General features: G+C 43.4%; 2 protein-coding genes across 2 annotated transcripts; one reads left to right on the top strand and one right to left on the bottom strand.

Annotated features, from left to right (window-relative positions):
• The first annotated feature begins 774 nt into the window (after positions 1-774).
• On the top strand, positions 775-10813 carry LOC117540400 (dehydrogenase/reductase SDR family member 11-like). The gene is made up of 7 exons (XM_034207062.1): positions 775-1071; positions 8424-8633; positions 8890-8984; positions 9587-9716; positions 10256-10348; positions 10433-10498; positions 10638-10813. The coding sequence occupies exons 1-7, from the start codon at positions 940-942 to the stop codon at positions 10677-10679; spliced, it is 768 nt and encodes a 255-aa protein (XP_034062953.1). The 5' UTR covers positions 775-939; the 3' UTR covers positions 10680-10813.
• A 6594-nt stretch (positions 10814-17407) lies between these two features.
• proca1 (protein interacting with cyclin A1) lies at positions 17408-22734 on the bottom strand. Its single transcript, XM_034207038.1, has 4 exons — positions 21943-22734; positions 21723-21855; positions 20841-20975; positions 17408-20725 (listed from the first exon to the last, which is right to left on the bottom strand). Exons 1-4 carry the CDS (start codon positions 22460-22462, stop codon positions 19093-19095), a joined length of 2421 nt encoding a protein of 806 aa, XP_034062929.1. The 5' UTR covers positions 22463-22734; the 3' UTR covers positions 17408-19092.
• Between the last annotated feature and the right edge of the window lie 923 nt (positions 22735-23657).

The following is a 23657-nucleotide window of genomic DNA, read 5'->3' as shown; positions in this document are numbered from 1 at the left end:
CCCGCCCACAGCGTGCCTTAGTTTTATGACTCCTGATTCCCGTGAACACTGATACACAGCAAACAGTGATATCTGAATGCTGACATTCACAAGATATAAATGGACCCTTACTCGCAGGGTTTGGCCTTAAACTCATAGCTTCAATGATACAGTTTAGACATAACCCCACCTAATCAGATATGGTGATGTGATTCATATTATAAAGGGTTTATTTTCTTAGAGTAAATAATTATTTTATCAGTAATTCAGGCTGAATGTTATTTATCGACAATTACTGTTACTGATGCGTTTTTTATGATTAATGCTCCGCTCGCCAAGTCTAATACTATTTCCAGTATTGCTCATTTTACTTTTCAGTCCGTATGTCTGATGTAATAACATTTCAACTAGTCTTTTCACTTGCAATGTGTTCCCTGTCTTTACCCATATCTAGCTTTATATTAACTGATTGTGATACAGTATGTTCGTTTAAAAATCAGGTTTATTGGGTTTGAAAGTAGACATTTATTTTTTTATGTGCACATTTAAGTCACAATGTACCGTATGATTGAGATAAGCAATGATAAGACAAGAGAGGGCTTTGTCCCAAAAGTAACTGTATCTTTAATAATGATTTCCCTTGTGGGCAAAGTAACAACCGTTTCAGTCGAAACATTGAGGATTTCCAACTCAGAGATTGTTATTTCCATCAAATTGCAACAATTTGCTTATTGTAAATCCTCGAATCCACGTTGTGCTTCGAAATCCTTGAGTTAGCAGTTCACCTGAGCGCATCAGTGACGTAATGACGCAGGCGGAGCTGAAGTACGTCCACTGTGCTGCGTTCACAAGCACCTGGCTGTAGGAGTTCTTGACCGCCTCTAACTCTGCAGCCAAAGCACGGTGATCCTCTCCTGTCTTTAGTAAGGGGTTTGTGTTTACAGCAGCTTACCGAGAGAGATGGACCGCTGGAGGGGCAGAGTGGCCCTGGTGACCGGGGCCTCGTTGGGGATCGGGGCGGCCATAGCCAAGGAGCTGGTCCGGTGCGGAATGAAAGTGGTGGGCTGTGCCAGGGACGTAGAAAAAATACAGGTGCGTTTGCTCTGAACTTAAAAGTGAATTACCGCACTGTCTCGGGGTAGGTAATGAGTTACAGCCCACCTGAGTAGTACACAACACCGCCACACTACAAGCGAAGCTCAAGTTAGCTGTGAGTTAGTTAGCCACACTTCCAAACACTGTGTTGATATAATGTGCTAAAGTGGAAGTATACCTTTAGAGAGACCTGGAAGTGAATTTTGTAGAAAATGCATTTTATCTTTGAACCTCTTTCCACAAGTTGTTTTTCTCCAGCCATTAGATAATAACATAATATAAAAGTTGTTGTTAGTATTGTAGCCTAGGCCCTAGGCTAGGGAGTATGGGGGCGTACACATTTGATGTTTTTAAAGAAAGGTTTCTCGTGATCAAGTGATACGTAAAAATACAAGGAACTGGCCTCTTATTTTCCTGTAGGTCTAAAAATAAATAAACATTATCATCTGTTTCTAATCTTGCTGCCAACTTCGTGTGTTGGCAGCAATAGTTTATTTAATTGAAAACCTCCTGTGGCTCAATCAAAATGGACACGTTTAATTGGCTACATTATTACGGTGGCCCTGAAGTGCAAGACACCACAGCATTTCACAAAACACAACAGCATTTAACAAAACACAACAGCATTTCACAAAACGCCACAGCATTTCAGAAAACACCACAGCATTTCAGAAAACACAACAGCATTTCAGAAAACGCCACAGCATTTCAGAAAATACCGCAGCATTTCACAAAACGCCGCAGCGTTTCACAAAACGCCACCGCATTTCACAAAACGCCACAGCATTTCAGAAAACACAACAGCATTTCAGAAAACGCCGCAGCATTTCACAAAACGCCGCGGCGTTTCACATGTGTCATCCGTCCAATGTGAAATGCTGTGGTGTTTTGTGAAATGCTGTTGTGTTTTGTGATATGCTGTTGTGTTTTGTGAAATGCTGTGGCGTTTTGTGAAATGCTGTTGTGTTTTGTGAAATGCTGTGGTGTCTTGCACTTCAGGGCCACCGTACTTTATAGCTGACTTCATAAAAGTTTTATGAAATAAAACATTGACCTCCATAAACAGAAGTTCTAACTTTCTAAATGAGGTGTGGTAGGTGGGTATAGTGTGGCTTTTGTTTGGGATTTATTATTCCACTTATATGATTAGAGATGAGATGCATCATAACCTGGATGACTTTGCACCTGGGGGGTATACTACGAAGCTGGTTCAACCTAACCTGGATATGTTTGAGTTAGCCGGTTGGCCTAATCCAAAACATACGCGCTCTCACTAAACGGTCCTACGACGCGGGTTATCAAGTGGATCGCTCAAGCCAGCCGTGTCCTATCTAGTTAGGTGCACGTTCACATGAAAGGGGTGGTATTGGAGCATTCGACCAATCACAAACATGGACAAGCGTACTGAAAGCGCAGCGTCATACTTCCTGAATGAACTATAATATTAGACAAATATGAATAAGTTAAACTTTAAACATCCATGACTTCAACACTTTATCCAGGATAAAAGCCACATAGCTCCATCTGCAAGGTGAATACAGCTGCAGAAAAAGTGTTTGAATGCGTACATTAACAGGTTTATGATATCACTGCCCTGTCCAAGACACAAGTGGATCTGACTTTAATTACATTTGACTCGAGTGTTTCATCAACTTAATGTGTTGCTTAAAATAATACTTATGCATACAGTATGTGACGCTGTGAGTGTTGCACAGCCAGATACGGCTCAGCTGACTCAGATAAGGAAATATATGATGTGATATGAATGATAATGGGACACATCGACATCTGCACTCACAGTGCCGCTGACTGTAGGCTACGTAATGTTACTTTGATCCGGTTACTTATGTTGTGGCAGATATTTAATTAAGCTTTCTTAACATAGCCTAATAGTTATAATAGTCAGATTGCTTTGAAGATGGGAGGTGATGTTCTATTCATTTTCACGTTCACACAGTCAGTGATTTTGGCCGGCCGTCTTTCCTGCAACGGCAGTTTAAACTGTATTTCCTCCAAACACTGAGCTCTGATTGGTCAGCAGGTGTGGTGCTTTCGCGGAGTTGATCTCTTATCCTGGAACCTATCCTGCTTCGGAGCACAGACTAGATTCCAGGATAAGTCACCATGGAGATCTAGCCCGCTAAAAAGTGAACCAGCTTCGTAGTACCGGAAATCCCAGAAGTTATCTTGCTAAACGAAAATCCTGCTTCATAGTATACCCCCCTGGTTAGCCGCACAGCATAAGTTACCATGGAGATCTAGCCTGCTAAAAAGAGAACCAGCTTCGTAGGACCGGAAACCCCGAGTTTTCGCTGAAGTTAGCTGGCTAAGCGAAAATCCTGCTTCGTAGTATACCCCCCTAAACAACTTCCTGGTAAACAACCTGTTGTAGTGCCAGGAAAAGGGAGTCAGAGGCGGTGTATTAAGAACAGAGTTCCAATCTTTATTAGCTATTAATAACAGAGAGGTTATCACATAAACTGCTCTGCTTGACGAGCTAGCAGGAATGGAAGCTAACGCTACAGGTGTTCCCACTAAAGGGTCCGTGTGGCAACACAATACGACAAGTGAATTATGTCCAATAACGTGTCACCACACAAGCCCCCCCAGAATTCACGTGTAAACAAAATCCGTATGGCGTACAGCGACCTCCGCCCGTGCGGCCCCTGACAGAGGAGGGACCGAACAACAGGTCCACACTCCTTGACAGGAATCAAAGCCGGGGGTCGGCCCCATCTCGGCGGCCGAGCCGGCACCACCGGCCGGTCCACGTCCAAGTGAGCAGCCTTCACCCGGTCAACCGAGATGTGCTCAGCCTTACAGCCCATGTCGACCACCAGGTGTTTTTCACCGTGTTCCAAAACCCGGAAAGGTCCATCGTAAGGGGGCTGCAGGGGGCCTCTGTGTGCGTCGAGACGAATGAAGACGTGCCCAGCCGAGCGTAGCTCCGCGGGAACTTGAGACCGTGCTGAGTAGTCGGGACTGGAGCGAAAGCCTCCGCCGCGTCACGCAGAAAAACTCGCTGGGCCGTGGCAGACCAGGGAGCTGATGAATTTGGGAGGAAATCCCCCGGAACTCTCAGCGGCTGACCGTAGACCATCTCCGCTGTAGAACACTGCAGATCTTCCTTAGGTGCGGTCCTCAGGCCCAGCATCACCCAGGGCAGCTTGTCGACCCAGTTACCGTCCGTAAGGCCGGCCTTGAGGGCCGCCTTGAGGGCCGCCTTCATGGAGCGATGAAAGCGCTCACAGAGGCCGTTAGCCTGAGGGTGGTAAGCGGTAGTCCTGTGCAGCTTAACCCCCAAACCGCCTGCCACAGCGTTCCAGAGCTCGGACGTGAACTGAGAGCCCCTGTCTGAGGAAATGTCTGACGGGGTGCCAAAACGACCCACCCACGTTGCAATGAAGGCCCGGGCAACGTCTGCACCTGATGTCGAAACGAGCGGAACCGCCTCCGGCCAACGGGTCGTTCTGTCCACCATGGTGAGGAGGTAGGAAAACCCCTGAGAGGAAGGCAACGGACCAACCAGGTCAATGTTGACGTGATCAAACCTCCTCTCAGGCACCAGGAAACGCTCCAACGGGGCCTTCGTGTGGCGGTGCACCTTAGCGCGTTGACAAGCCACGCACTCCCTGGCCCAAGTCCTCACGTCCCTTTTCAGTCCTTGCCAAACGAACTTCGCCGCTACCAAACGTACCGAAGGTTTAACGTCGGGGTGTGACAGGCCGTGCACAGCCTCGAACACAGGACGCCTCCAGCTGGCAGGGACGACAGGCCCGTAGAGACGTCACACAGGAGAGTAATGCCCGCGTCGCTGAACACCACGTCCTCCAAGCGCAGCCCCGCGCTCTCCACCTTCAGAGCCTGGACGCCGGGATCTGTGACCTGGTCCGCCGCCATGCGAGTATAGACCAGGCCCAACTGGACGGCACCGATGACAACCCTGGAGAGGCAATCAGCAACCAGGTTCGACTTGCCAGCCACGTGCTTAATGTCCGTAGTGAACTGCCGCTGCTGACGTGCCGACCAAGGCTCCGCCACTTTTGACATGGCGAAGGTGAGCGGCTTGTGGTCGACAAACGCCGTAAATTCACGGCCTTCCAGCATGAAACGGAAGTGCCGCACGGCCAAATAAAGTCTCTCGGTCAAAGGAGCTCCCGGTCAAAGGCGCTGTATTTGCGTTCTCTAGGCGTCAGCTGGCGGCTGAAAAAGGCGAGCGGCTACCAAGCGCCCTCCACCCACTGCTCGTGCACTGCGCCGACCGCGTAGTCCGACGCGTCCGTGGTGATGGAGATAGGAGCCGTAGATGATGGGTGTGCCAGCAAAGCCGCCTGAGCCAACGCGGTCTTGACCTCAGCAAAAGCGCCGTCCGCCTTTGCTGTCCAGTCGATCTCCTGGACGGGGGTCTTGCCTTTCAACGCTTCATATAGCGGCCGCATGATGTGTGCGGCCCGGGCGATGAAACGGTGGTAGAAAGTCACCATCCCCAGAAACACATCGGAGCGACCGGGCTGTGAGCGGGCGAGGAAAAGCCGCAACAGCCTCCACCTTCGCTGGCAGAGGTGTCGCACCGCCCTTGGTGACGCGGTGCCCCAGGAAATCGATGTCCGACACCCCGAACTGGCACTTTGCAGGATTGATGATTAATCCGTGTTCGTTGAGCCGTGTGAAAAGGGCTCGGAGGTGGGACAGGTGCTCCTGCACTGAAGCGCTGGCGACGAGTATGTCGTCGAGGTAGACAAACACAAACGGCAGGTCCCGCAGCACCGAATCCATCAGGCGCTGGAACGTCTGAGCGGCATTCTTGAGTCCAAAAGGCATCCGCAGGAACTCAAAAAGTCCAAAAGGCGTTATCACTGCTGTCTTGGGAATGTCCAGGGGGTGCATGGGCACCTGGTGGTATCCACGCACCAGGTCCACCTTGGAAAACACCCCCGTACCGGCCAGATGCGCTGAAAAGTCCTGAATGTGCGGCACCGGATAGCGGTCAGGCGTAGTGGCGTCGTTGAGTCGGCGGTAATCCCCGCACGGGCGGAACCCGCCGTTCGGTTTGGGAACGACGTGCAGGGGGGAAGCCCAAGGACTGTCGGAGCGGCGGACAATGCCCAGGCACTCCATGGTTGCGAACTCCGCCCTTGCTACAGCCAGCTTAGAAGGGTTCAACCGCCGGGCCCTGGCGTAGACAGGAGGCCCTCCGGTAGTGACGTGGTGCTCCACGCCATACTTAGTGGTAAGCGCAGAGAAGGTGGGCAGCGACAGGTCTGGAAACTCGGCCAACAGTCTGAGAAACGTGTCTGCCCCCGACAGCGAGCCCGACAGCCCGACGTCGTACGCTGCGCTGCCAAGTGTGCACACGAGGGAAGAAAACGTTGAGGCATCAACCAAACGCCTATTCTTAACGTCCACTAAGAGTCCATGAGCACACAAAAAATCCGCTCCGAGGAGGGGAAAAGAAATCCAGCTGAAACGCTGTCCTCCGATGCACAGACATATAGGCCTCACGCCGTACGTGCGAATGGGACCGCCGTTAGCCGTCGTCAATCGCGGTCCGTGCCCCCCACGGGCGACGTCTTCACTCGACACTGGAACTACGCTCCGTTGAGCGCCCGTGTCACACAGAAACAGGCTCCCCGAAACGCTGTCGCTGATGAAGAGGAGCCTGCACGTGCCGCCAACGCTCAGAGCCACTACTGAGCGCCGGCCCCTCCGTTTCCCGGGGGTTTGTAGCTGCATGGAGCGATGCATCTCTTCGCCCTTGTCCCGAAACGTGCGTGGTAAACGTACTCTCCGGCGTCTCCACGCCGGCTCGCCACAGCCGTGTCTGGCCTCCGCCGCGCTTTTTTGACTGCAGGTGGGCCGCTGAGCGTCGCGGCTAACGTCTCTGCACCGGGCTGTTGTGTAGCCAGGAAAAAACGATCCGCTTCCTCAGCCAAAGCACGGGGCTCCGTGACAGGCGTGTTGGCCAGCGCCGTCTGGACCCGGGGAGGCAAGTGACGCAGGAAAATCTCCGTGAATAAAATCCGGGGATCTTCCCCCCCCCCTAGCAGATTTAGCTAGGCCTTGAATGTCAAGTATCTGGCGGGCCCTCTCCTTAGCAGATAAGCTAAATGTCTTAAGCAGAAGGGCCTTAATCGCCTCATATTTGCCATGATGTGGGGGGGCTGCGATGAATCCCACCAACCTGGACGACGCAGAGCTGCCCAGCGCTGCTACCACATGGTAGTATTTCAGGTCCCCGTCATGGACCTGTCGGCAGGCGAAGTGCGCCTCCACATGTGCGAACCATGCCTCCGCGGCGTGCTCCCAGAATTCCGGCAGCTTTACGAACACATCGCGTTCAGCCATGCTCGTTAATTTCCCGGAAACTTTCTCGGAAAAGTCAGGGTCACCAGTGTAGTGCCAGGAAAAGGGAGTCAGAGGTGTTAGAGATTTGGAGGGCAAACTGGGCCGCTTTTCAAATCTCCGCGCGTCCCTATCCAGCTGGTTATAATACAGGAAGGAATCCATATCTACAAAGTAACCGTTAACAATAATCTACTTTAATGGCAATATGACAATGCAATACAATCATTACAATACAACATGATATATTACAGTTATATTGTAATGCTTAAAGAGTAATGCCGGCTTACTCCTGCACTGGTTCGCATACTGCAGAGATACTTTCACCCGGGGCAGCATGTGAAGAAGAGGCAGAAAGCCAGGGATCAACCGGAGATATGGCGGAGTAAGAAGGAGGGGTTAAGGGTTAGGTCAGCTGGTCATCTTTTCCGGTCATCTCATTGGGCGACGCAACGCTGGCCAGCAGGAAACCAAACAGGCTCACTTCACAACCAAAAGGTCTCAAGGACCTGCATACCTACACCTCCCCCACAGAGCAATAAAACCCTGTTTACTCCAAACAGCCCCAACTCCAGCTCACAGTTTTACACAACTTATTCCCATTTTAAGCTCATCCATAGTTTGCTAATATGAATACATACAAATATTACCCCACAGAGGCGGTGTATTAAGAACAGAGTTCCAATCTTTATTAGCCATTAATAACAGAGAGGTTATCACATCAACTGCTCTGCTTGACGAGCTAGCAGGAATGGAAGCTAACGCTACAGGTGTTCCCACTAAAGGGTCCGTGTGGCAACACAATACGAGAGGTGAATTATGTCCAATAACGTGTCACCACACTGTAAAACATGTTCCAGGCTTGGCTCAAGTTTTCCTGAGGCAATTATGTTTTCTCACAAAACAACTGCTCTAAAAAACACATAAAAGTGTATCATGAAGGAGACATATTCAAATGACCATTACATGTAAATACAAAGTACATATTTTTATTTTTTGTGTTTTAGAACCTGGCAGCTGAGTATCAAAGTGCAGGCCATAGTGGTGTTTTGGTACCTTTCAAGTGTGACTTGAACAATGAGGAGGAGATTCTGTCCATGTTCGCTGCCATTAAAGATCAGCACAAAGGGGTGGATGTGTGCATCAACAACGCTGGCCTGGCTCACCCAGAGTCGCTGTTACACGGCCAAACCAGCGGCTGGAAGAACATGCTGGATGTAAGTGTTTTTATTGTTTAAAAGAAATGCGGTACATATAATAAAACATGTGTTTCACCTTAACATTGAGTAGTGAATACTAAAAACATATAGAAATGTCTCCGGCAACTCTGAGTTCACTGATTTTATAGTTTTTACATTGGCTTAAAACAGGTAAATTCTGTTGGCATCTTGTTATCCGCTTCTTAACACGAGAGGCCATTATCCGGAAGCTAGTATGTCTTTACTTGTTAGTTTTCTGCTTGGTGTCTTGCAGGTGAACGTTCTTGCCTTGTGTATCTGCTCCCGTGAAGCGTATCAGTCAATGAAAGAAAGAAATGTTGACGATGGGCACATCATTAACTTAAACAGGTAAACATTTATTTATTTCCTTTGATATTTGCAGCAGTGGAATTCCCCTTCAAATGTTAACTAACATTACTCAATAGAGTTATTACCACGAATACATCACCCATTTTTTTAACTGACTACGGCTGCAACCAACAATTATTATCAATACCGATTAATTCGCCAATTATTTCATATAATTTGGTTTGTAAAATATAATAAAATAGTGAGTCACAATATCCTGAAGCCTAAGGTGACACTTCATATATTTTGCTGTGGTCAACCAGCAGTCGTTGCAACACCTAACGTTATTCAGTTCACTATCAAATAAGACAAAGACAATTTTCAAACACAGATACATTTGGTGTTTTTGCTTGAAAAATGACTTTAACAATGAAGATTTAATCATTTTTTTAAATAGTTGCAGCCCTAAACCTAATAGAGTTTAGTGTCTCACACATTGTCTGGCAATTCTTAGTCAAACGTGGCTTTTTATAGAACGACTTACAAATACATTTTTGGGGATTTTGGAACATTCCCATGTACAAGACTTATATCAGTAAATATAGTTAAGTTGCTGTCCTGGTTAACCCTTTGTATAACTTGTATATCCTCTTCTGTTGCAGCATGAGCGGACATCGTGTAGTCCACAGTACTGATGTACACTTCTACAGCTCCACCAAGTTCGCTGTGACAGCTCTGACCGAGGGCCTGAGGCACGAGCTACGTGAGGCCAACACCCACATCAGAGCCACAGTAAGAGATACTCCAAAGTACTTTTTAGTCAGATTTACACATCCAGCCAGTGTTGGGAACGTTCAGAAATGTAATAAGTAATGTCACTATTTTAATGACTTGTTACTTAAGAGATTGTTTTACTTCTCTAACAAATGTTTCAAACTAAGCAAAGCTGAAAAGTCCTTCTACCATAAACCTCACTTTTATTAAATGTTCCCCATTTAAGTTGAATTAAGATTGGAACAGAGTTCCCTAATGATTGTAATATTTTGAACTATACATTTCTTACCAAAAATAATATATATGGCTGTAACTTATTTTGAATCACCAACAATTTAATTTACTGTTATGATTCCAATAACATTATTTATGTAATTTAATAACATAACTACATGTTCGTAGCTGTACAGTATTTATGTTAAATGTGTTTAAAAAGTGAAAATACACCATCATTATCAAGAACACTTGAGTCAATTAAGTAAATGTGCTGGATTTAACATCATTTTATATCATTTCAGGATTTTCTTTAATAGCTGATGATTTCCTCTTGTTTTTAGTGTATTTCTCCTGGGGTGGTGGAGACAGAATTTGCTCCGAGGCTCTACAGCCAAAATGCTGATAAAGCTGCTGCTTCTTACACAAAATTCAAGGTAGAAATATATTATTCCTACTTTCCCAAAATATTGTTGTTATATATTTTTAGCATATTTATAAATGTTTGACTTCTCTTACAGGCTTTGGAAGCAATAGATGTTGCTAACTCGGTTACATACGTCCTGAGTGCCCCTCCCCATGTGCAGGTACAGTATGTGATTCCATGTCGATATTTTACAGCATCTATAATGTCTCTAATGTTATCACTCATGTTTTTACCTTTGCTCTTTGTCATGTTTTGTTACTTTACCCATAATGGGACTACCTTTATGTCTTTTCTTTCAGATTGGAGACATTCAGATGCGACCTGTGGAGCAGGTGTTGTAGTGCTGTGACAGCTGAGACACATTCTTCATCTCACTGGTTTACTACCATCATTTTTATTTGATCATGGAACAGATTGGGTTTGGAAGTTTGCACACTAATTTTGCCCTTAATAAAATGTCTGATTTGAAGAATAATGTTTCACTCCAAATTTATTGGCACAGATTTGGATTTTTTGTTTGACGGTAAACCCATATCACAAAGATACAAGAATAGCAACATGCAGCATAAAACTGTAAAGATAAAATGTCACAAGCATGTGTAACAGTAAAAAACAGTTTACTGACTTCGATGATCCTCTTACTTTACCTCAAGCACATCCATCAGGTACACATTTTTTTGTACAGTACTATTTTGTTTTTAACCATAAACCTACAAAACAGAATTACCCTTCTTTCAATCTCAGCTGTACTTTCTGTTAAGTGCTAATTTGCAAATATTGGAAACGCTATACAATGATGTGACCAGAGTCAACTACACTTGCTCAGCATCAGCATTGTATCATTGTGATTAGTTTAAGAGAACCTTTGTGCCAAGTACAGCACTGTAACGTTTCTCAATAAATGAATGATTCAATAACAAAGTCTGCCTGAATCATATATTAGATATATTCTGCATTTATTCACAATCATATTACACTTAGCACAGCCATATATTATACAAACAGACAGCTATGGGCTGGGGTCTGGACATTATCTCTGCTGTAGATAAGGAATTTCCTCCCTAATAGGTGTTGATGTTACAACATTTTTTGGTATCAATATTAATCATTTACTAAATATTTTTCAACTTCTGTTGATTAAAAGCTGTTTCTATAGGACTTTGTACATTAACCTCGATTACAGAATGTATGCGAAGAGGGTTGCATCACATGTCAACATTCAGGAAGTACTTGGTTGTCTGATAAGGTGCGGTCTCTTTAACACAATTTATCTTTTTTTCACAGACAGACTTTTTACAATTCTTAACAGCATGGTTATAATTGTCATAAAAAGAAACATAAGTTCCCAGGGCTCGACATTAATGACTGCCCGATGGCCCGGAGCCATCTAGTATTTAGCAAGGGCAATGAAGCCTCACCTGCTGGTTGCCCGATCGGGCAATCTATTATGCCAGTATCATGCAGCTCGCGGATCCAGTAATGAGTGACCCGACAGTAAAACTAAACATATCTATAGCTAGTTCAGGTAGTTTGAGAGGTAATTAACCCTCCTGTTATATTCGTTTTTTGTAACAGCAATAATATTCGTGGGTCAATTTGACCCAGTGCATTTTAATTATCCAAAAATGGTCAGAAGCCCCAAAATTCAGATTTTTTTTTTTACATAGTTTGTACCTTTTATTACTATCAATGAAATCAATATTTAGAGCAATTGTGTTATTCACCCCTCACAGATCATGATTCCATTAGAATAAGCCCCCGCGTTTTTCTCAAAACATATACATTCAAACACATTTTTCTATTTTCTTTTTTACATTGGAAAAACCTTGATATAAAATACATTAGTTTTGCATAACATAACATGTTTTAAATTAATTTTAAAATGTTCCAACTTGTTTTACAATTGGTTGATGTTGATAAATAGAGACGAGACATCTCTTCTGTTCAGGGTCAAATCGACCCGTTCACTTAGAATCAAGCCAAATTAGTCATAAGGATTTTATTGTAACAGCAATTAAGAGTGTGTGTGTGTGTGTGTGTGTGTAGGGTTGTGGTGTCTGTGCACACAAACTTGGAGGATTGAGGGACCCTGTTCTTGATCACCAGCATTTCGGCAGGGAGTTCCGTTCTGTTCTTTCGTACAGTTCCAACCATTGTTAGCTTTCTCTTCAGGAGCTCCTGACCCAGGTTGTAGGACGTGAATAAATTGTCACAAGTTATGTTGTGACCCCTGAGACCCTGTGCCATGTCGAGCACAACCCTCATGCCCTGATTCCTCTCTGGGGCTCCTCCAACTGGCTTTCCAGTGTAAACCTGCAGGTTTAGTGCATAGCTGGAGTTTGCATCACATGCTGCCCATATTTTCAAGCCATATTTTGCCGGTTTCGAAGGCATGTATTGCTTGAAGGGGCAACGACCTCTGAATGCCACCAGCCTTTCATCCACTGTGACATTAGGTCCTAGGTTGTAGAGAAGTGGAAGCCGCTCTACCCACTTGTCCCACACTGTCCTTATAGCTGCCAGCTTGTCTCTCTCACGTCTGCCAGCTCTTGTGTCACGATTATCAAATCGGATCACTCTTGAGAAAATGTGGAAAGTCCCCAGACATTGTGGCTTGAAATATATTCCTGCTGTGTCTGCGTCCCACAGGCTGGCTGTCGATTCATCCTTGGATTTGTAGACCCCAGCCAGGATGAGGAGACCCAAATGCGCATGTAAATGCATTTCATCCAGCTCCTTCCACTCCTCCCCATATACACGTCTCCCTTCCAGATTGGTCATATCCAGAACGATCTTCAGCACTGTGTTCGAAATTACCAGCTCAAAAGCAGACTTGATGTCTGTGACACGAGAGACTGCCATCCTGGTGGGCCCTGGCACTGCCTTCATTATGTTTGCTGCCGATAGTGTTGCCTGGCGTCCATTAGGGGATGAGGACCACTGAATTTCACCATTTTTGGACATGAATGTCTTATCTGGGCGACTATCAGTTTCCTCATCTGATTGATCATAATCAGAATCTTCATCTTCATCGTTTACCTCAAGGTAGTCTTCATCCTCGGAAACGTTCTCCTCTATCTTGCTGTCGTGATCCTCCTCAAGGATGTATTCCATATAGCCCAGGGCTGTCCTCTCTTCACTTGCATTGCTCATTTTGTCTGATAGTATTGTGAGTATACTGTACGTTAAGTGCAGAGTATAATGTATCCCAGTGTGGGAGGAGCTTACCCATTACACATTTGAGCGTGCGGGTGCGTGCGTGCGTGCGTGCGTATTTCTGACCCCTTTTAGCCTCCACTTTCACTGCCGGGTCAGATTGACCCGAATACCATCTCTGTGATATAGACATGTTGGGTGGGGTTCCAAATGCATGACATGAACCATTTTCATTTTACTTGTTTATTACACTGATTAAGGTAAGTAGAAGAAGTTTCATACAAAAAAAATACTTGAAAGTATTTTTCGTAGATTTTCAAACGCGTCAATTTGACCCTGAATGTAGGACAGGAGGGTTAAAATAGTGTGATATTCTAACCTGAAGTGTGTGTTTTGTCCGCTCAGCGCTGCATGTGATCATGCCCACCGGAACCCCGAGGCATTACCAACAGATCAACGCACAATCAACCCATACAGGACATCTCTTTCTCCACATTAAGTGTTAGACATTAGAATTGACTATTCTTGTCTGTCACATAAGTGGCGCAACTGAAGAGTATTGCGTACTCTGACGTCGCCATTTTGTGTGCTTCGCGGATGCGCTCGGCTCCTCTCGATTGCTGCTCGGGTCTGCTCGGTCAGCTTCCGGATGAGGAGGCATTCGTTCGACCAATTTACAGTAACATTACAAACATTTTGAACAGGGGCCGCCGCCATAATAGTGTAAATAATGTTTGTTTTGGCAGTTATAACTGAATGTAATGTTTTCTACTTTTGTACATCTGGGAAATTTGCCTTCATCAGATGGAAAGTGTATTTCTTATAGCTATGCAGGGCAGGCAAGCGAGCAAACACAAACAAGAACAAACAAGTGAAATGAAGAATAAAATTGAAATTGAACAATATAATATTGTGGTGGTTCATCTTATAATTCAGTCTAGAGAATGCACCAGACAGCATCTAAGACCGGCAAAAATCTAAATGTTCTAGGGGGGAGGCCCCCCAAACCCTTCGCGCGTCATTTCGTCCGCGCGCATTTTTCAGGGCAATCTCTATTGGGCTCAGGGCCATCTGTAAATTAGCTTAGATGGCCCACAGGGCCATCTCCCAAAATCCTTAATGTCATGCACTGGTTCCCATACTTCATTCCAACAAGGATTCGTAAACGAAATGTGATACAAACTTTAGTACATGTTTCTGTGCTTAACTTGACTGTAAATATTGTATGACACTTTATACTTCACTACATGTTAAAACACTTTTACTGCACACCATTTTTCTGACAGCTATAGTAGTTACATTTACGATAAGGATTTGAAATATCCGATTAGTTTATTCAATATAGCGTTTTATTTAATAAGAAACTGCTAAACAGTTAATGACAACATTAATATTGAAACTCTTTTTACATGTTATGCATTATTAATATTATTCCAATAACCACATAACATAAAACCCTGAATGGTGCCATTTTGTACTTTTACTTTGAGTAATTTAAGTACATTTGCGGGTGGTGGTGAAGGATTTCCTATTGTATTTTCTGAGATTTAGATATGATCTGCAATAATGCACAAACTTTTCACAGACAGAATGAGGGTGGGTTTCAATTGAGCAGCACAGCTTGACAAATATCCTTTCAGGATTGTCCACTAGAGGTCACAAGCACAATATTATTACATACCTGCAGGATGGATATGTGGGGCTCAAACGTTTACCTTAACAGCAGAAGTCTGTTGGATTCACATTGAAAAGCTTTGTTGTGGGTGAGTTACTCTGTTGTTTATGCTATAGTGCTAATACAACTAAAAACTATTAAAATAATCTTCAGGACAACTCAGATCAAACTTCATGGGTTCTTTAAAATATGCATTAACCAAATAATCCAGTTCATTTAACCACATAGAGGGGAAGACAGAGAGGCATTAACATTAATAATTTTTTCTTCCAATACGTCCTCCTTTATTTTCTCTACAACACGAGACACATTAGCCTCTTCTTCCATAATATAAAAAAAAAAGAAAGAAGAGGATCAATTGTAAGATTGTTTTCACAGGTGTAATGGAAACCTCTGGAACATGGAGTCGAAACACGATGAGACACGGGAGAGCTGGAACTCCATGGCAAACACTGAAGGTTTATTTGAAGTTACGGCCGGAGAATTGACAAAGATATTTGCTTTAGCTATGAAGTGACACAGCGTTTGGCCAACCAATTCTGAAGATCTCTCACCCAGTCCCATGAACTTAGCTGGTTCTGAGAGAAGAATCAACATTCTGCATAACAAGATAAAACAGGCAGGTCACTATAACACCTCTATCAGCTGACGCCAACAGCCAGGAATAAGGAGACAAAACACAGAGAGCACCCCAAGGTCGCAAGCCTGTGCTCAGCAAGGGCAGTAGAAACTGATAAACTAGGTCAAAGTTATGGGCCTAGGAAAATATGAGCATCACTTTGGCCTGTCAGTCCACCACTTTGCTCCAGACTGAAGTATCTCTTTCTGTGTTTCTGCCTGTAGAGAGATGCCAGTGAGTATCCTGCCCAGTCTCGAGGCCGGAGGAAAGCCAAGCTTTGCTGGTAACTGCCAACCAAAACCCACAGACCTTTCTGATGGTAATGATCATCCTTTTACCCAAAGCCTTCATTTGTATACACACACACGTTAGAAAAAGCACTTGGCTGGCTGTTTCATGACAAGGCTGCAGCTTTTCGCACCCAAACAGAAAATGTGTAACAGAGAAATGGAGGCTAGTCTTCGCCACAATCAGCTGCCAGGAGTAGAATAATGATTCCTGGGCTTTTATAGGATAATAGGATACCAAACAAATAAGCAGAGTTGCTGTATTGTACTCTTAAAGTTAAGACAATGTTCTTTTTACATTTTTGTGAGATATTTGCATTAAAATGTATCACATCAATGTTCAACATTTTATATTTAAAATAAATAACTTCTTAAGTCCTTGAATTCCTTTTCTCCTGCAAAATTGATGCCCACATTTGCTGTTATTTAAATCTCCAAATACACTGCAAGAAATAGATTTTTGAACTGTCAAATTGATTTTATTCAATGTCCATTACTTAATACATTCAATGTTAATCTGCAAAAATCTTTGTTTATTTCCATTTAAGTTGCTTTAAATTTGTAGGACAGAAAACAAATCAGAGCTTTAAATATTTGCAAAGGTATTATATTGATGCTTCCTTGCCATTTTGTGTTTTTTCTCACTATAAAATGAGCTTGTCTTTAATTTGAATATGAATTCAAATCGCTTTTACTGTCTTTGTTTAACTCTAAAGTGAGTCTATATAGATACTTGGTTGACTAAACTAACTGTTCTCCACAACCTATTGAAATCATAGAAGCAGGATTCCTATTTGCATGTGTTATACTTGATCTGATTGGCTCACTTTGAGCAGAAGCACAACATCTCTCTCCCTCATCCATCAGTGACACACCAGCTCATTGTTACCCACTCCACGTTATTTTCTCTCAATCAATAACTCCTCCTCTGTGTTATTGGATTCTTCACCGTCCTAATTGGATGTCACAGAGTGTGCTGTCCTCTCATTATCTCCCATACTATGGATTGTATATCCCTTTTGTGTGTTTGTTCTGCCTGACCGGAGCGTGCCTCCTAACACATCTCATATATTTCAATGCCTACTCTGCCGTAACGAGTTGGGGTCAAAACCCAAACACAACCTGTGACCAGTGGGCATCCAACCAAAGCGGCATCAGCTACAATCACATACCCTAGGTTCAGGAAATGTGTGTATATTAAGACTGTATATTTATGTTTGTGTTGATCTGTGTAACTGTGTTAATCATTCTTTATCCGTGTATAAATCTGATTTGTACAGATTAACTAAATGTAAGCTACACACATGGGCACCTTTGTTGAGTGTTTCATTCACGTGCACTGTACATTTAATTGTGAGTAAGGCATAACTATGAATAACAATACATTTCATATAGGGTATTTTGCAAAGCATATTTTGAGTTTTAAATACAGATTCAATTTGAATGCAAATGTGGTGTTAATACAACTTAGAATACATATAAGCAAACATGAATCCAAAGACCTTTTAAACTTAGAAATGAGATAGAAAGTTCATGCCACTGTCTCTCCCCTCACACAATAGTCTTATCAAAGGTCCAACTGTACTGTAAATTGCTCTGCCATTTCAGCTTATGATTGAATCTGAATGCCAAGCTCCTTTTGAAAGCTTGGGTATCTTCCAGAAAATCTTTACTGCAGCATGAACGTCTGCATTGTTACATCGTTTCCCACAGTTTGCAAAATTCACACAAGATAATCTGATGCTGGCCAGAATATCTGAAAAATTTTTCTCAGCAGTACATTTATCTGTCCATGTATCAGATGTGATGAAGATCTATTAGACATGTCACACTTTTCAAGTCATTCAGAATATTTCGTCTTATGCCAAGCATGTGAGAATCAGCTGACCTGGAAGGATTTCAGCCACTGCACTGGGTGTTACAAACCCTGAGTGCTGAGAGGTGAAAGTAAAGTGCAAAGTGAGAACCTAATCTTTGTTGAGAATGTGACCCTGCTTTAAACCACATGGGAGGGAGGTGGGGGGGGGGGACAATAAATCCCTTTAAACAAAAGAGCACATTGCATAAACTTGCAAGTTCTTCTTGGCATGGTTTCTTTGCCCGCTGTGTGGAAGAAAAGGTTCACAAAAATGTAATCATGCTAAGCAGGTTCGTGCTAAGCCTCTGTTATTTAGATTTCTAATTTTCTTTAATATTTCAAGCTGAGATAACAAGAGAATGGCACACAAGATGATTTTAAAAGGATAATTGAAAATGTTAAAAGGATCATTTTGAGCCTTATATTGCTAGCTTTCTTTCTCTGCTCATTCTGATAATTTCAGATATCTACAAAGTTTAAACTGGAATAAAACATTGACATTGGGGAAAGGACATTGTGAGTAATAGCCTACAGTTATTCACTTTCTTACAGTATTGCATGAACATATTTAAACTGCGTCTGAATGGTGACTATGAAGCCACATGAAGGCCTGAAACAATGGGAAAACAGCTAGCATGGCTTTGTCCGTAAAAAACTCCTTCAACCAGCACCTCAAAAGCTCATACCTTTATGCTATTAAGTCATATCTGACATGTTTCGGTTTTAATGCAGCTACTGGTGTTAGCTTAAATGTTAGCATCTTGTAGCATGTTTGTACCAATCATTTAATCTCAGATAGAAAACACAATATGCAGGTTTTCACTAAATTGAAATGTCACCGTCAAATACATTCACATAATCATCCATCCATCTTCTACCGCTTATCCGATGTCTGGTCGTGGTGGTAGCAGTACCAGTAGAGGAAGCCACATAATCATTTGAAAACTTTATTATAGATGTGCAGAAAACAATATTACAAAACGTGATTTCCACATAATTGAATATGATTGCTGTAAATGAATGTTAATTAAATGCTGAACATGAAAAAAGATTATACTGGAAAGATATTGATAAAGTATAAAACTCAGTTGTCTCTGATCGACAGGAGCTAACCTAGCCAGCTAAGATTTTCTTGGCCTATACTGTTGCGCCACATGGCTCATTGTTGTCTAAGGGATATTACTGCTTTCCTCCTCTTCTTCAGGGTGAATTGTGCTTTTGCTCTCTCAATTGATAACTGAATTGGACTCATGACTGGAGTCCCTGAGGTGGTCACGTGGCGTTTTTCAGATCTGAATAGGTTAAGCTCTTCAGTGGTAGCGAATTTTGATTGTGTGGTTGTAAAAGTCAGTGGTGTTTGTTTAGTTTGGTTTGCGATAGAAACTCCATCGTCAAAAGCAGCAGCTACTACTTTCTTTCGTGGTATTCTCTGCTGCCTGATTCTCTGCCGGTGTCTGTTTGTAATAATAGAAGGGGCTGCTGTGATAGTTGTGAAAAGCCGCCATTCACTCTGAGTTTCTGTATGTTCTGCAGGCCTGTTAATTGCAGCAGTAGTTAGAGGGATGGCCGGTGCAGGTGGACTTTCACTTGAAAAAAATGGTGAAACAGTTTTCCTTCTTCTACTTCTCAGTCCTTTTGACTTCTGCCTTTTCAATACAGTAAAGGAGGATTTCAGAGCCGTAACTTGGACGATCGTCTTCCCTCCATAGACATAAATTGTCTGTGAAACCTGCCGCTCTGTGGTGGGCAACGACGGTACGGTGGGAGCCCCGGTGAAAGGGATTACTTTCAGATTGTCCGTGGAGGAATTTTCATAGCCAGCGTCCACAAAGGGAGAAGCTAAGCTGACTTTCCTCCTTTTTTTCCTCCCCTCTCTGTCTCTTCTCTCCTTTGACCTGTTTCTTTTGACTTTGGGAATTTCAATGGGGGTACTGGCAGTGCTGACAACAAAGCTTTGTTGCTTTGGCTGTTCTGTCGGGGTTATGGTAATGATGGTGGGGATAGAAATGGTGACTGATAAGTTATATGCTGTGTTCGCTACAAGCTCTTCAAAGGAAGGAAGAGTATTTTTCTTGTTCTTCTTTCTCCTCCCTTTTCTGGGCCTTCTGGTTACTTCATGTGTAATAGCAGTGGTGGGTGTGGAAAGATTATTTTCTTCTATGGACTCTGCTGGTTTCTTCTGGACCGGCGTAGGGGGCGTAATGGAAACTGTCTGCTTCTCCATTGCTGGCTCATCTTTCATGACTTCATTATAGGGCTCTTCTTTTCCTCCGAGCTTATATTCACTGTCACTGAGTCTGTTTGTGTTTCCAATGGACGGCTCCTGTTTGTGCGACTTACTAAGGAAGTTACTTAGAGCGATTACTTCTTCTGCTTTGCAACCAGAGGGAGAAACTGCAGCTCCTTCCTCTGCTTTCTGCTTTCTCTTCCTCCCCTTTCCTTTTCGCTTTTTGTTGGTTTTCTTCTTCTTCCCTATTTTCTTTCTCTTCTTCTTCTCTGAGTTTTGCGTCTCGTCTTTATCTGGGTCGGTGGAGCTTTGAGAGGTGGAGACGGTAGCGAGGACCTTGATGAAGTCCTCAGCGGCGGTGACAACATTTGTAAGTGAAGGCTCTTCTGGACCTGAAATTGTAGACTGTGTTGTACTCTCCGGTTTTTCTTCTTCTTCACTTTCCTTGGACTCTTTCTTCTTGGAAGGAGCGACCGTCAGCTTATCTATGACATCAATGCCGCCAAAGTCATATGGGACCGCCTCTTGCAGCACAGCAATCGGAAGCTTCTTGTAAAGTTTACACCTAAAGAAAGCAAACGAAAGGGAGGTTTGTATGTATGGTGATTTCAGAAAATAATACAACTCAGTATGTTGCAAATCTACTTAAAAGTTTAACACCAGCATGCAGTGATACTTACATGCCATACCAGTGTCGCTCTGCACACTGTTCCTCATAGGCCAACTCAAAGCAAGGCACACCAATGACGTTGAAGAACGCCTGGCCAACCACCCTGGAAGATGTGTCGTTGACGTTCCTCAGGCAAGCTTTTAACCTGAAAGGACAACAAAAATGCAGTCTCATATCTAGTTTTCCCTTTCAGGAGATGGCAGTGCAATATGAGAAATTGAGTAACTACAATCAAATGTAAGCATGAGTTTGATTCAGAGCTGCAATTCCACCCCTGTAGATTCTCCTGGGATACAATGCATTTGATATACGTCTACCAAGTTGTACCAAATGTTATTTAAAATGTGTATGGATTTAACCAATGAACATGTTTTTAGGTGGCAAATCAGGCATTCTTATCAGATGTTCATTGCACCATTGTCCTTTGTTCTAACCAATTGACACACTTTCCTAACTTCTTAAGATTTGTTTTTCAAAAATGAAGTTTCCTGCCAATGAAACCTTGGCAAAGAACTGTTACATTAAAATCTCTATTAGATAACTCATGACAGCATCATTTATTGGAATTGTTTAATGGTGAGTAAAATGTGGCTAATAATTTGTCAAAATTATGAAAAAATTGCAACTTGTAACAGCTTATACGAATTGACTACTGAAGTTCGCTGTGTTAATTCTCACAAGTTTTGAATTTTTTCTTGAAACCTTTTAGGCTGATTTTTAAATCCTGATGCATAGCATACAATACTTTTATGAAAATGATTTTCCAAATGCTTTCATACTTTGTATAGATGGACAACATTTTGCCTAAAAACATAATCGTCAAACTGTGAATTGAGATGAACGCAAGAAGACATTTAAACACATAAAGGTCAAAGCTATATATTTTACTCACGCATTATCACAGTCACAATGACAGATGGAGTGCCACTTGAAGTTAGTGTGCCCATAGTTGGCCGAGAAGGAGTGGATCACGTGAGGGCAGTGGTCATGGATACGGCAGCAGCTGTCAGTCTCTGCAAAATCTCCTGCAACAAGGAGGTCAGAATTATTGTAATTATTACACACTCATATTAAGTTGATTAACTCAAAGATATTGATAGCATATAACCCACCGAGCTGGTCATAATTATCAGCCATATTTCCAGCTCCACACCACAGGGTCCCAGGATAGGTGAAGCCTCTCTTAGACCTTTTTAAAACCTGGTCCTGCAGAGCAGAGTCATCACCCCTCTCCCTGCCGCTGCGCTCCGACCTCTCCTTAAACTCCCGGCACATACGTTTGGCTTCATTCATGCGCGCAAAACGCGTCTCCGGCTGCTGCCCGGCTCTCTGCTCTTTCTGTCCCAACCTGCACTCATGCATGAACGACTTCACCTGCATATGGTTCACAGTGACAGAGCAGTTCACAAGTTTCCCGGCGGGGCTGACGAAGGAGCGCACGACCTCGGCTCCGTCTGACACCTGGTACAGGAAGCTCTCCCTCACGGTTGACATTTTTGCGCAGAAGGTGCCGTTGAGCATGGAGAACATTTCTTTGCTCTCCCTTTCTGCGTCCAAAGCGCGGCTCAGGAAGTCGCCCTTGACGAAGTTTCTGTCCAGATAAGACAGAAAGACAAAGAAGACCGACCACATAATGAGGCGAGGGGCACTTTCAGCACCACGCGTAACGGAGACAGCTCCTCGCGGTTTTTCGGCACTCTCGAGCAGCCCTCCCACTTTTAAGGCGAAGCTAAAGTGGTGTGATTATTAATGCGATAAATTACAACGTTGGGAGGAGTCAACCGAATTAACCTCTTTCGAGCCTGTGGTAGAATATATGTATCTATTACACAGTCGCAGAGCGTTGACCAGTGTGTTAAACTACTGAATGAAAACGTGCAGAAGAAGAGAGGGTTAATTTGTGAACCTCAAGCACCTTTCACTGCACTGAGCGACGACCGCAAGTTACCTCCCAACCCCCCTCAGCCCAACCCCCCAGAAAGTGGAGATTTACTTTGCATGGAGGAGGGTTCTAGTTTGCCCCCTTTCCATGGTAACAGGCATGGGGTGATTGTGCCAACCCAGGATACTGGACATCTTTCAAATGCCTGAAAACAGGCAGTGAATTGGTGATGACCTAAATCACAATGTGTGGACAGAACTCTTCATTGTGGAATGTGGAGAAAGGTTGGGGCTCTCGCACGCAATCCACCACACTGACTGAAGGGCCTCAGTAGCCCACAACCACAAGAGTCACTGCTGATGGTTGGACAACACAAAACTCGTTAAATTAATGCAGGCATGATTTAACTGTGTGATGTATCTATCAGCAGAATGTCTATCAGTCAAAACGTAGTGCTTCATGGTCTCTTGGTGCTTTTTTAACCCTATTATTTGTTATCATTGAAAGCTATTTGATTATTTGATTTCATCACATTGAAATGAGATAACCCCGTATTTTTTCCATTAAAGTCTTGCTTCTCGGTCTCTCTTTAATAACATTGGTAAAAAAATATTTCGAATGAGCTTATTCCTAAAGAAGAACAGTTATTGATATTAAACAAACGCATGAACCTTTATTATATTGCCTAAATTGACTGTAGCTTATCTACAACCTAGGTATTTAGTTGTTCATCTGCAGCTGGTCATATCTGATGATGCTGAATTCAAGAGAACCGATTGTGTTTGCTGTTTTAACATGCAGCTTTCCAGATCTGGCCCATTTTATTTGAAGACATTATGTGCCTGACATAAATAAAAGCATTCATTTATTTAATCATTAATGTATGACTTGTGCATTTTTGGTACAGTTTATTTAATCATAGAAACATGTTCATTTATGAATGGT

This window comes from Gymnodraco acuticeps, unplaced genomic scaffold (assembly GCF_902827175.1).
Source record: "Gymnodraco acuticeps unplaced genomic scaffold, fGymAcu1.1, whole genome shotgun sequence".
Classification (NCBI taxonomy): domain Eukaryota; kingdom Metazoa; phylum Chordata; class Actinopteri; order Perciformes; family Bathydraconidae; genus Gymnodraco; species Gymnodraco acuticeps.
The sequence above is the reverse complement of the archived record's forward strand: the minus strand, read 5'-3'. Positions and strand labels throughout refer to the sequence as shown.